General features: G+C 36.6%; 1 protein-coding gene and 1 pseudogene across 3 annotated transcripts in view; one reads left to right on the top strand and one right to left on the bottom strand.

Moving 5' to 3' along the window:
- The window catches only part of LOC139010677 (probable ATP-dependent RNA helicase DDX60), a 103628-nt gene that overhangs the window by 48115 nt on the left and 41250 nt on the right, over nucleotides 1-14263 (top strand). For all 3 annotated transcript variants that reach the window (XM_070415444.1, XM_070415443.1, XM_070415442.1), the window contains exons 18-24: nucleotides 500-619; nucleotides 2021-2116; nucleotides 5215-5330; nucleotides 6399-6541; nucleotides 6638-6747; nucleotides 13396-13500; nucleotides 14053-14181. In XM_070415444.1, the coding sequence (XP_070271545.1) occupies nucleotides 500-619; nucleotides 2021-2116; nucleotides 5215-5330; nucleotides 6399-6541; nucleotides 6638-6747; nucleotides 13396-13500; nucleotides 14053-14181 (819 nt within the window). The remainder of the gene's footprint in view (nucleotides 1-499; nucleotides 620-2020; nucleotides 2117-5214; nucleotides 5331-6398; nucleotides 6542-6637; nucleotides 6748-13395; nucleotides 13501-14052; nucleotides 14182-14263) is intronic.
- Nucleotides 12240-12345, bottom strand: LOC139011890 (small Cajal body-specific RNA 13; annotated as a pseudogene).

The following is a 14263-nucleotide window of genomic DNA, read 5'->3' as shown; positions in this document are numbered from 1 at the left end:
TTTGTTTTTTGGTGTAAAGTGTGAAGTAGAAAGATGTTCGTAAGTTTCCACACACTCAGATTCTACTGACCAGGCTACATGGTTGATACAGAGCATGGTTCTACTTATTCATATTTATATTCAAACTTAACATGTCTGGGGGAAATCCCCAAATATAAAAACCATAAAGTTACCTTGACTATCCCTCACTTGACCTTTTCCCTATAGCAGCCTCACAATTGTCTCTAAATCTTGGCCATTCAGATATTAGCTGACTTTTGTGTGTGTGTGTTTTTTTTCTTCCTGATGTCTGAGCAACATTTCCTCTTTATTTTTTCCTTCTGATGAAGCCATTTTTCCCCATTTTACTTTATGTTGGGGTTTATCAGTGAGGTTCACATGTTTAGTAAAGTATCTCAAAAAAAGCACATTAGTGTATTTAGAGTAGACGAGTAAAAAAAAGCAGTTATTAAGCTTTTACCTGTACTTTAAGTAATGAATCTCTGTCCTTGTCAACTAGGCCCTTGTTAATCAAGTGGCAGCAACTGTTCAGAATCGTTACATGAAAAATCTGCCTAATGGTGAAGCTCTATGTGGTGTTTTTACAAGGGAATATCGTCATGATGCCCTAAACTGTCAGGTAGGACATATTAATTATTGGTTTTGTTCTCAAATTATATAATAGTACTTATATGTCTTTTTTCACTAGAAATTCACAAGGCCTTATGGAAATAATTCAGTTGAATATACAAGGTGAAATGGCTTTAGGGAAAATTTAATATTGTTACAATCCAAAGAGTGGATAATAGGAGGACACTTACATTTTGATTTCAGATTTTAGTTATAGTTCATTGCATCATCTTGGTTTATAACTAAATTCAAAATGATTTGAAGAATCAATGTTATAAAAAATTAACCAACACCAATTTCCAGTTAGAATTACTTTTTCTTGGTAAGTAGTGTTCTCTTACTTTTCTTCATGAATAGGATACTTATTATATTTTTTGTTGTTGTTAATCCTCACCTGAGGATATTTTTCCATTGAGTTTTTAGAGATAGTGGAAGGGAGGGTGAGAGACAGAGAGAGGGAAACATGGATGTGAGAGAGACACATCCATTGGTTGCCTCCCGCATGCTCCCCGACCAGGGCTGGGAACGGAACCTGCAACAGAGGTATGCCCTTGACCAGAATTGAATTTGGGACCCTTCAGTCTGAGGGCTGATGCTCTATCCCCTGAGCTAAACCTGCTAGTGCTCATTGTAATTTTTTAAATGTTGTATTATGGATAAAAAATTGGGTGTTAAGCAAATCATAGATATTTTGTTTCTGATTTATTGAATTCATAGATAAACAACCTAGACTAAACAAAAAGTGAAAACATGATTATAGAACATTGCATGGCAGAAATGGATATGCATTACCCAGATCACCTTTTAAGGAAGGACTTGCTGTCCAGATGGGGGGGAGTGTGTTCAAAACAAATTCCAGCTGTCAGTTCCCCCAATTCTGCCTCCATAGTTCATATCTGTGAGTGAGCTAGGCGGGGGTATACTAGTAAACACCAGGCCATTTTGGCTTCCTGTAGAACTGCTTTGACAGCCAATATTCACTCCAGAACTCTGAGCCAGGTTGGTTAAAATTTCATCAGGCCTGTTTTGAAGTTTAGCTTCTCCCTCTCTCCCATCCCCCTCGCCCCCACTTCCATAGTTGTTGGTTCTTCATAAACATTTTTCATCCTAAACTGTGTATCAGGGTCAGATTTTGAGGAAACAAACATGTGACAATTAACTTTCTATTTTATGACTTTGACTACTCATAAGTAAGAATTTGAATTTCAAATCTGATATTTTACCAGTTTGACCTGTAAAATTGCAATTTCATAAGATTCCAACTAATATTTCACAGTTTTACTCCAACACTCTCAGAAGCAATATCCTATTTATCAGCTGGTACAACAGTTCTATCTTTTATATCTTTATAACTATGTGTATACATAGGAAATGCTCTAAATGTTTGTTTATGCAGTGTTCTTACTTTTAGGTACTTGTTACAGTGCCTGCCTGCCTTGAAATTTTGCTGTTAGCTCCTCATCGCCAAAGATGGGTGAAAAGGATCCGATATGTTATATTTGATGAGGTAGGTTTGGTATTATTTTTCTGGGTTAATTTCCTAGTGTACAACAGCATACTAGTATAATGAAGATCTCTGGTACTTTAGGATATTTGTCCCTTTGTCTACATGCACTTCCTTCTGAATGATTTTCCTAGTGAATCATAACCAATCTTTTGGCTCCATTTTCCTGTTGTAACTCAATAGGGTATATTGGTGTATGCTGCAGTGCTCTGTATGGGAGAGGAACCTGTCATTGGTGACTACTATTTCAGAGGAGCAGAAATAACCACCATTGCATAAATTTTGGACAGAGATGTCAACATTCAATTTTTAATCCCTAAAGCAAAGAAGTTGGCCCTAACAATGATGCTACTTATATGTTATCAGTCATGGTCCCAACTGAAAACAGGTGGCACACTTAAAATATAATTCAACAAGAGTATTTTCCAAAGGTGTGCATGAGGGAACGAATAAGATTAGTACAGTCATTCAGAGCTAGTAGCTTACCCCTAGATTTAAAAGGACAAGGCAGCCCTACCTGGTTTGGCTCACTGGATAGAGCGTCGGCCTGCAGACTGAAGGGTCACAGTCAAGGGCGTATACCTTGGTTGCAGGCACATCCCCATAGGAGGCATGCAGGAGGCAGCTGATCAATGTTTCTCATCGACGTTTCTAACTCTCTATCCCTCTCCCTTCCTCTCTGTACAAAATCAATAAAATATATTAAAAAATAAAAAAAATAAAAGGACAAGGCAAAGCAGCAGTTACTGAGACTGAAAAGGAGATTCGGATTGAGTTGGCCACATGTAAGGACCAATTACCTTAGTTGAGGGATACAGCTGGCTCAAGGTAATCTTTCAGGAAGGGAGCCAGTAGAATGAAGACCTCATTCTTATTCTCCTCCCTTCTTCTGACCACTTGCCAAGGGTCTTCATTGGCCAAATACAATGGTAGTGGAGAGCATTGGTGCCCTTTTGAAGTAGTCTCTATAGGTTGCCAGAGAGAGCAGGGTAGGAAACAATGGAAATTTACAGGGGCAAATAGAAAGTATTTTTTAAAATTTTATAGTATTATTATTAGATATATTTATTCAGCGCTGGCCTGTTTGGTTCAGTGGAGAGAGCTTCAGCCTGCGGACTGAAAGGTCCCAGGTTCAATTCTGATCAAGGGCACATGCCCGGGTTGTGGGCTCAATCCCCAGCAGGGGTGTGCAGGAGGCAGCTGATCAATGGTTCTCTCTCATCATTGGTGTTTCTCTCTCTCTCCTTCTTTCTTCCTCTCTGAAATCAATAAAAATATTTTAAAAAAGAAATATTTATTCAAAGAAACTTAACAAATTATGTATATTTATCTTTTTGTTAATCCTCACCCAAGGATATTTTTTTTTATTGATTGTTAGAGAGAGTGGGAAGGAGGGAGAGAGAGAAGGGGGATAGAGAGAGAAAAACATCGATGTGAAAGAGATACATAGATTGGTTGCTCCCATAGGCACCTGTTCCAACTGGGCCGGGGGTCAAACCTGCAACCCAGGTACATACCCTTGACCAGGAATCGAACTCAGGAGCCTTTGGTGTATGGGCCAGTACTCTAACCACTGCGCAACACCAACTAGGGTGAAACTTAAAGCATAAAAGATATATTCCATTGCTTCAAGGAAATTTCAATTTAAAGGGGAAAATATATCTATATTTAACTTAACTTTTCCTCTCATAAATTTGGAGCTACCAAGCAGGCTGTGCTTTTGATTTATTTGATACTGATTTTTGGTTAATCTATATGTATTGCATCTTAAAGACCTTGAGTATCCCTGCTCAGAAAATGTACAAAAATTTTATCTTTGTAATCTAGAACCTTGAGTTGTACTTTAACATCAAAGCTATGAAATATGACATTTTTATATAAGGGTAAAGCTGAAAAGTTTTGAAGGCTAATATTTATTCTGGTAGGGTCAGGAAAATGTGCTATTTAGTACAAAGCACAAAGTTCATATTCAGCAAAATGATATATTATTTGACCAGGGAAAAACCAAATGGGTAAAAATGGGAATTTTTTAAAACAATTATGTGGCTCTGATGGTGAGTCCTTTCCAGTTGATTTTATCTGTTTAAGGAAGACCACATTTGAGAATCTTCACTGAGTCTAGTTGAATTTGTTTTATTTGGTCAAAAGACATTCATTTACATATTCAGCAAATATTTAAGGAATGCTTCCACGATGCCAGGCACTATTGGTGCTGGGGATGCCCCCGTCTAAGGTCATAAGAGTAATTGACAAATGGGAATTAAACAATTAAGCGCACATATGACTATACCAACCCATATTGGTACATGTTGGGAAGAAAAAGAGGGCCTTTTATGATTGTGATAATGGCAGGGATGGGGTAGGAGGACAGCTCTGGAGTGGGCAGTCAGAAAAGTCTTTCTAATATAGTGACATCAAGCTGAACTTTATACAGGTTGAATAGAGGGAATAAGAGCATTTTAAGCAGAAGGAGCAATATATGTGAAAGCCCTAGAGTAGGGATCGTTCTGTTCAAGGAATAAAGAACAGGACAGTATGTCTGGAGCAAATTTGGCAGAAGATGGGAAAGAGTGCCTTGAGATGAAGCTCAAGAGGCAAGCCTGGGCCAAAGTATGCTTGGCATTATACACCTTGTTAAGGACTTTATATTTTGTTCCATATGTAATGGGAAGATATTGATGGAGGTCAATTAGGGACATGGCCTAACTCACTTATCTTTTAGACACATCATTTTGGCTGTGATGTGAAGAATGTAGGGGGCACGAAGGGGGAAGTTAGGAAGGTAGTCAGGAGGATAGTGTGGTAGTGCAGCTGAGGAGTGATGGTGACTTGGTTGATTGTAGGCATGGGGAGAAATGCATAATACAAAATAAATTTTTGAAGGTAAGATGAAGTGGAATTATTGATGAATTGGTTATGAGGATTAGGGAAAATTTATGTGTCAAGATTTTCTATTGCCTGAATTTCCCAATATGTATATAAATTCAGCATAGTTGATGAAATGTGATAGGAAACTATGTAGGAAATCAGCCTGCCATGCCTTATTTTCATAAACTATTTTTAAATGAACTTTTTAATGGAGAAATTTTTGTCTTTAATAGGTCCATTGTCTTGGTGGAGAGATTGGAGCAGAAATTTGGGAACATCTCCTTGTCATGATTCGATGTCCCTTTCTGGCTCTTTCGGCTACAATAAGCAACCCTGAACATCTCACTGAGTAGGCATTAGGTTCCCATTTGAATAGAATGGCTATCTATTTTGAACGTTTGAATATCATATTTTCTATATGGGTTCTGAAATGTTTCATAACTTTCCGGTGAATTTGTTAGCTTATCTGTGGATATTCAAGGAAAGAGTCTACTAGCACCTCCTGGCAGGTGCTGAGCAAGGCCACACTCTATAAGGGAAAATCAAGGACTCTCCCAACAAGATCTGCAATTGAGTAAGAAATTTCCCCTTGCCTCAAAAGTGGTCCCCAGAAGTAACTGATTTAGGTCCCCCTTTTTTTCCTTTACCAAAAATAAAATGGAATAAATAACACACTCTCTCACTGACCTTGAGATTTCTTATATTGTCCCACTTTGTGGATGTTAGAAAGATAGCAAAGCCTTATTAGTTGAAAGCCCCATATGATTTTGTCATTGGGCTATATTTTTGCCCACTAATAATAACAATTAGAGTAAAGACTCCAATGTACCAGGTACTGTTCTAAGTGCTTTGCATGTATCAATTTATTTTAAATGCCTACAACCCTTATGATTTACTACTTCCATTATTACTATTAAATAGAATTTAGAATTTCAATACTAATATATATATATATATATATTTTAATTTTTATTGATTTCAGAGAGGAAGGGAGAGGGAGAGAGAGATAGAAACATCAATGATGAGAGAGAATCATTGATCGGTTGCCTCCTACATGCTCCACACTGGGGATGGAGCCTGCAACCCGGGCATGTGCCCTGACCGGGAATTGAACCGTGACCTCTTGGTTCATAGGTCAACATTCAATCACTGAGCCATGCCAGCTGGGCCCCAAAACTACTATTATTATTTCCATTTTAAAATGTAGTAAATGAGGCTTAGAGATATTAAGTGATATAACAACAGTCATAGCCAGTAGTAAGGAGGTTGGGATTCAATCTCAATGTGTCAGGTTTCAGAGCCTATTATTCCCTTAAGTACAATTTTTAAGGCACATGACATTTTTGTTATTAAAAATATTATATGACAGAAAGTAGTTTCATGTTATGCCTAAATAATATGTAAATTTATGTTTAAGGTGGCTACAATCGATAAAATGGTACTGGAAACAAGCAGACAATATAATAGAAAAGAACACTGCTTCTAAAAGAAATGCTGGCTATCGTGCCAGTTTTCACAAAGACCACTTTCAAATGAAGCAATCATATAAAGTTAGACTTGGTATGTTGGATACATCCATGGGAGTTTTATTTTGTACTTTAAAATTATCCCAGTCGTGTGTTTATTCATTTGGAAATTCTCGCTCTTCATTTTTAGTGCTCTATGGAGAGAGATACAATGACTTAGAGAAGCATATATGTTCGGTAAAACATAATGACGTTTACTTTGATCATTTTCACCCGTGTGCCGCACTAACAGCAGAGCATGTAAGTAATACTTCAGCCATCTTTGTTCCTAGTAATATAAAGTATATATCACAGTTGAAAAGATGCCTAGTTGAAACTTAGCAGAATTGAGATTTAGATGCTGTATAACAGATATTGAAACTTAGTTTTGAAAGTCACAAGAATAATTTTACAGTTTTCATTCTTTCTTTACTAGTGTCTGCATCCATAACGCTTAAAAATAACTGAAACTTTTAACCTGAAATATTTTTTGGTTAATTTTATTTATCCTTGGACATTATCTTTGCCCATTTTCTTTCTTTTATCATCCCTGTCTACCTGTCCACTTCTCTGAAACGAATTCTTCTCTTAGTGTGGCTACAAATACACGTGGACAATATCTAGTACATGTGAGAATCTGAGCACCAAGAATTAGAGGAAAAGAGACTTTTCACTAGCTTATTCATCACAACATGGTTTTTTAGTAGTGAAGCAATAACATGCAAGTCATAAGAGGACTTCATTTTAGTGCTGGGATTTGAGTGGGAGGAGATTTCTTAATTTTCTTGTGTACTTTTCTTCCTTTCTCATCCTATTCCCAGGAATGGCTTATTCAAGCTCTCGTTGCTTCTCTGAGTGATAATTAGTTAATAGTTTGTCTTCCTTCCAAGACCTGGCAAATTAAATATATTCTGAATTTTGTTGTCACATTAAGCCTTCTAATATGACAATTTTTAAAGCACATGAAACTTTAGATGGCACAGGAATTAATTCCATGTCCTGCCTACATGGTATTTCTGGATTCACCAAGCTAATTTAGATAAATCAGTAATAAAGGTAATTCTGATTTTGCCAAGACTGCAGTAGCTTTCCTTTGGAAATGGGCTAAATGCACACAGCTCCTAGCGTGGCTTCTTCTATGACCTGGCTCCAAAGTCCTTTCCATTTATCCACTTGATGTATCTTACCTCCATGCCCTCATTACTTATATTGTTCCTGGAACATTTCACCCCAGATGTCAAATGCTAGTTGTCCAGAACCTGTTCACCTCTTTTGACTCTTCTAATGTGAAACCAATTTAGAATCTTCCTGTGACTTTCTTAGCTGGACGTAATAACCTCTCCATAGCACCTTTTCTGTATTTCTTATATGACAATAATCATGGCCAGCTTGCTGCTAAACCTGTTCACATGCATGTCTTCTTTATCTTACTAGAATAACTCCTTGAAGACACATGTTGTGTCCTTAGTCCCTAACAAACTGCTGCGTATATAAAAGTGCTTACTACATTTACCTATATATATAAAAGCCTAAGCAACCATTACGACTGGTCGAACAAACTACCTATTGACTGCCAGTAGCTATGATGCGCACTGACCGCTAGGGGGCAGATGCTCAATGCAGGAGCTGCCCCCAGGGATCAATGTGCTCCCACCTCCAACCTCCTGCAGCTGGCCAACCTCCCTTGGTCCCTCCCCTGATTGGCCCCAGTTGCTGGCCAGACCGAGGGACCCCACCCATGCATGAATTCATGCACCAAGCCTCTAGTATTAAATAAAGATAGCCAGTCTTTATTTAATACTAGAGGCTTGTTGCACTTACTTTGTGTTTGAATAATTTTGCATATTTTGTCTCTTCTAACAATCACAACAATTTTAGCATAGAGGCCATATTAATATTCCCATTTCCTAAATGAGGAAGGTGAAGCATAGACAATTGAATGAATAACTCACTGTTGCACCAAGTGAGTGGTGGGGCTGGGATGCAATCTCAGATTGATTCTAGAGCTTGCTCTCTCCTCCTGTTCCTAGGAATGGCCCATTCAAGCTCTGGTTAACCCAGTATTCTGAATGATCAGTTGAAGAAGTACCTGAATGAGGGAATGAATGAGAATAACTTTGTAGCATTTGGGCTATGATGCAATGGCTTCTAAAAAGCAACTGAATGAATCCTATTGATGGTGATTTTCTAATTGGATTTTATTTTGGATGTTTCTCTTTTGTGCTGCAGTGGCCCAATCCAAAATCAAAATAAAACAAAAATATGGCTAAAATTCCAGTGACCTAACCAAAACCCCAAACTAGAATATAGATGAAAAGCCACACATAAATAATAAAAGAATTCTTTCTCTCTTCTTCTTATCCCCCCACCCCCATCATCACCTGGCATTTTAAAAGCAGCATAGTATTTTAAAAAATTATTTTATTTTGAGATGGATGGTTCAAGGCAGGTTATCGTGGAGTAGCAACCAGTCCAATGGTTTGGAGTAGTTGACAAGATTGGCATTTTGGTCCAAGTGCCTTTCCTCTATTTTCAGTAGCTATTAATGGAATAACTGGAAAGCAGTGGAACTGCTACAGTGTGCTCTGACCCCATATGACTTCTGCAAAGGTCATGGTGCTGAATGAGTCTTCTTAAGACTTCTAGACTTTTGCCACAGGAATACAGTATGGACACAAAGGTGTAGACATTATTAACTGCGTTTTGACAGCTGTGTATGAAGCATGTGTTTATGTAGGATACTTCCTAAAGTAGCAGGGATATAAAGCAAGTAGACCTTTCCAAATGAGCAAATCATTGTGTATTATATTTCAGATTAATGTGAAAGAACTGAGTGGCAAGAAAAAGCATAATACATTGTGGCAACATAAAGAGAAGAACCACCCAGTTTGGTCATCTCCTCTGTAGCTCTATCATAGAAATGGTTTTAGAAGGAAAGGAGTGGGGCTAATGAGGAGCTGACCTTAATCCAACTGAGGGGAGGGAATTGCCTTCCATCCACATGAGGCTTGCTTCTGGCAAAAAGTAGAGTTTGGCCTTTGCCACCAATTATGCCACACAGGAACAGCTGCTGGCTCCTGGACAGCTCAGCCCCAGGAAGTCCTTGAAAGAACTGTTGGCTATCTCTGTTCAGCACGATCAGTGTTCACCATCCCCTACAGAATCAGAGACAATGCACTTTGCAAAAATAATATCATGGTATAATACCATGTGCGTACAAGTGAAGAAGGATGCAAAACTATGACTTTTTAAAAAATTAAATTTATGGAGTGACATTGGTTTATGACATTATATAAGTTACAAGTGTACAATTGTATAATACACTGTGACCTTTTATTTCTTTTTTACCTAGACTGGCTCAGTTTTTGCCAGCTCATTAGTTTATTTTATAGTGGAGGAAAACCAAATTAAATTCACAGCTTTGGGCCATAGAATTCTTAATATGATTTTTAGAATTAAGAACTATGTGTTGATTAATCAATCTCATTGACAGTTGGGGCATCAACTATGTGCCAGGTATTTTACTGAGCCTATTATATATATTATCTAACTTAATTCCTACAACAAATCTCTGTCATAGGCAGAATTGTCCTCTGTTTTAGAAATGAGGAAGCTCAGACTTTTGAACAAGGCAAAGAGACTTAAGAAATCCTAACCACTCTAGTTACCATAATAGAAGATTTAATCTTGAAAATTATGATAAATCTTGGATTTATTTTATGTTTTTATTTTAATTTAGGCAAAATAAATTACCACTTCAAGGTAGTAATAATAAGAGAATAAAATGCTAATGTTCCAAAATAATGTATTAATTTGCTATTTTGACATAAATGGGTCCTTACTATCAAGCTAGCTTTCAGTGCTCAGACTGAGAGATGCTAAATGATGACTCCATGTAATTGTTTGCATCCTATAGTTTTTACAAGACTAATTGATTTTTAATTGAAATATATTTGACTTATAATATTGTGTAAGTTTAAGGTGTACAGTGTGTTGATTTGATTCATTTATATACTGCCATATGAATGTCATTGTAGCCTTAGCTAAGACCTCAACCAAGTCACATAATTATAATTTCTTTTTGTGGTGGGAATAATTAGATCTCATCTCAGCATGTTTGGTGCTTGTAATACAGCATTGTTGTCTATAATTACTGTAGTGTACATTAGATCTTCAGGACTTCTTCATTTACTAATTTTAAAAATTTAAAAAACATGTGCTGATACATTTATCCTATCTGATTTTACTACAGTCTGTAAAGTGGGAGTACAGATATTTTAATTCCTATTTATTGATGAGAAACTAGCATTTATAGCGGAATTAGAACTACATTTTCTGACTCAAAGTCTACTGACTTTTCATTCTACCAAACATTTTTTTTCAACTGTGCTGTAGTGGGAATGGCTTTTTTATCCCAGAGTTTCCAACGTGTTAACAGCTATTTACTAAAACAAGTATCCTATTTTCAAATAATTTTGGACAAATCTGCCTGTAGTTCTTTTTTTGAGATTTAATATTTGCAATGGGAAATCTTAAAGTGTGTTTAATCAGACACTTGTGAAAACACACACCTCCTTTCTTTTTTTCTTTTGGGGGAGGGGGGTTTGACATCTTATTTTATTTTTAAACTTTATTTTTATTGTTGACTGATGTTCCCTTCTTTTCTTTTGAAGAATACCTATTAACATCTCAGGGATCATAGTCTCCCAGGCAATTGATTTGTAGCAATAGTAGTTTGAAACCAGTAGAAAATAATACAATGCATACTTTTTGAGAGCAGGAATTTTTAATTTATACTTTAAAAATATTTGTGGAAAAATGAATGGCATACATATCCAGAAGGCTTAAAGTAGAACCAAGTGACCTGAGGAGAAGTGTCCTTGAGTGTCTTAAAAGTAATATGATAGCCTTAGTTTCATTTTTATATTTTGAACTTATTGAAGTGACAATGTTTAACAAAATTATACAGTTTCAGGTGCACAATTGTACAGCATATCATCTGTACACTGAACTGTGTGCTCGCCACCTCAAGTCAGTTCTCTGTCCATCACCATTTATCTCCTCATACCCCCTCACCTCCCCCTTCCTCCTCCCCCCAGCAATTACCACGTCGTTGTCCAAGTCCATGAATTTTATCCTTTTTTTTCCCCTCTTTTGCTCCATCCCTCCACCATCTGCCTGACCTGACAGTGTCAGCCTGTCCTCTATCTATGAGTCTGTTTCTATTTTGCTTGTTCGTTTATTTTGTTCATTGAATTCCACATATGAGGGAAATCATATGGTACTTGTCTTTCTCTGACTGGCTTATTTCACTTAGCATAATGCTCTCCAGGTTCATCCATACTGTCACAAAGGGTATGATTTTTTTCTTTTTTATGGCCAAGCAGCATTCTATTGGGTAAATAGTCTCTGTTATCCACTCATCTACTGATGGGCATTTGGCCGGTTTCCAAATCTTGGCTATTGTAAACAACGCTGCAATGAACATAGGGGTGCCTATATTCCTTTGAATTACTGTTTCAGGTTTCTTCAGCTAAATTCCCTGAAGTGGAATTGCTGGGTTATAAGGCAGGTCCATTTTCTGGTGTTTGTTGTGTTTTGTTTTGTTTTGAGGTAATTCCATACTACTTCTACAGTGGCTGCACCAATCTGCATTCCCACCAACTGAATTCCCTTTTATCCACATCCTCACCAGCACTTGTAGTTTTTTGATTTATTGATGATAGCCATTCTGGCAGGTGTGAGATGATGTGATTTTTTTTTTAACTATCAGAGGAACATTGCACATGGCAGGCTGGCTCTCGAGCAGCCATGCCTCAGCTTCCTCCGGGGTTTGCTTTTTCTGCAAGTCTGATGATGTGATTTTAATTAGCATTTCTCTAATAATTATTGACATTGAACATCTTTTCATATGCCTATTGGCCTTTGGAGAAGTGTCTTTTGAGGTCCTTTGCTCATTTTTAAATTGGATTGTTTATTTGTTTTTGATATTTTGTTGTATAAGTTTTTTATAAATTTTGGATATTAAGCCCTTATCAGGTGTATCATTGGTGAATATGTTCTCTCATTCAGTGGGTTGTCTTTTTATATTGTTGATGGTTTGCTGTCAAAAGCTCTTTAATTTGATGTAGTCCCATTTGTTTATTTTTTCTTTTGTTTTCCTTGCCTGATGAAATATATTAGAAAGAATATTACTATGAGAAATGTCTGCAATTTTACTGCCTATGTTTTCGTCTAGGATGTTTGTGGTTTTGAATTTAACATTTAAGTGTTTAATCCATTTTTAGTTTATTCTTGTGTATGGTATAAGAAGGTGTTCTGGTTTGTTTTTTTGTTTTGTTTTTTTGCAGGTATTCCCAAACACCACTTATTGGGTAGACTATCTTTATCCTATTGTATGTTTTTTGCCTCCTTTGTAAAAAATTAATTGACTTAAAGGGGTGGGTTTATATCTGGGCTCTGATAGGCTTAGTTTTAAAGATGACCCATCATCTTAGAACTTAGGCCAATAAAATTGGCAACTTTTAGCCTGGTTTGGTCCTCAAAGCAAATAATCATGTTCATAATTAAACCAATTTAAGTTTCAGCTGCTGAATAGAGGTCTTGTTTTTTTTTTTCTTTTATCCAAACCGAGTCTACAAATATTTTAGCTTCCTTGTAGTCTGATTTGAATTAAAAGGTCTTAGAAAATACCAAAAACTTTTTGGAGGCCCCTTTTTTCCCCTATTCAGTAAATCAGGGACACTCTTGGTTAGTATATTTTTTTTCTGCATCTAGCACTTACCAACGCTTGAACATTTTAGCTAAGTGCCTTTCAATGTCTTTGTGTTCATGATAGTGACTATGAGGCAAAGGTTTGAACATAAAATAAAAGGAATATTAAAAATTTCAATTTAATTTTAATCGTAGATTGAAAGGTATGGATTCCCTTCTGATCTTATGCTTTCGCCTCGAGAAACCATCCAGCTTTATGACACCATGTTTGAATTCTGGAAAAGTTGGCCCAGGGCCCAGGTAATTAATAATTATGCAATTAATTTGAATTCTGTTATCGTGGATGGTAACATTGCTTTCAGAAAGACGAACTCTTACCCTTGCCTCTGATCTCTTAAAATTATCAATGGACTCTTTCTAAAATACAATTGCCCCTTCTCAGACATTTTTCATTCTAACATTATATGATTTACTTTAATGAGATGGAATGTCATCGAATTCCTGAAAATATTTGTTCTTTCAGTTTCTGAGATATTGTAGCCTCCTCTTACATCTCAGATTTATGTACTTCCATGTTCTTTCATTGTACTCTCCTTCCTTCCCTACGCTCTAATTGCTGCCCGTTTTTATCTATTTGGCTTTGCTCTGCATTCTTCCCTTTGGAGAGCTCTTTTATTTTACTAGGATTCTGTAGTAGAAACTATGGGGGGAAAAAGAAGTTCAACGGCCTGTACTTTCAAGTAGCTTATAATCCTGTCTATGAAATGCATAATTGAGAAACATCTTTGAGGGTTTTTTTTGTTTTGTTTTTTCTTTATGATTTCATTTAATTTTGTGGTATTTCTTTTCAAGGAGTTGTGTCCAGAGAATTTCATTCATTTTAAGAATAAAATAATCATCAAGAAGATGGATGCTAGGAAATATGAAGAGAGCTTAAAGGCAGAATTAACAAATTGGATTAAAAATGGCAATGTAGAGGAGGTAATTTCCACACATATTTTTGGTGAAGTACTCTCTCCTCTTTGTTTTCTTGAGTTATTTTGTTCAGTCATTACTATTTTCT

Source organism: Myotis yumanensis, unplaced genomic scaffold (assembly GCF_028538775.1).
Source record: "Myotis yumanensis isolate MYYU_CA2020_CCGP unplaced genomic scaffold, mMyoYum1.0.hap1 SCAF_5, whole genome shotgun sequence".
Lineage (NCBI taxonomy): Eukaryota > Metazoa > Chordata > Mammalia > Chiroptera > Vespertilionidae > Myotis > Myotis yumanensis.
The sequence above is the reverse complement of the archived record's forward strand: the minus strand, read 5'-3'. Positions and strand labels throughout refer to the sequence as shown.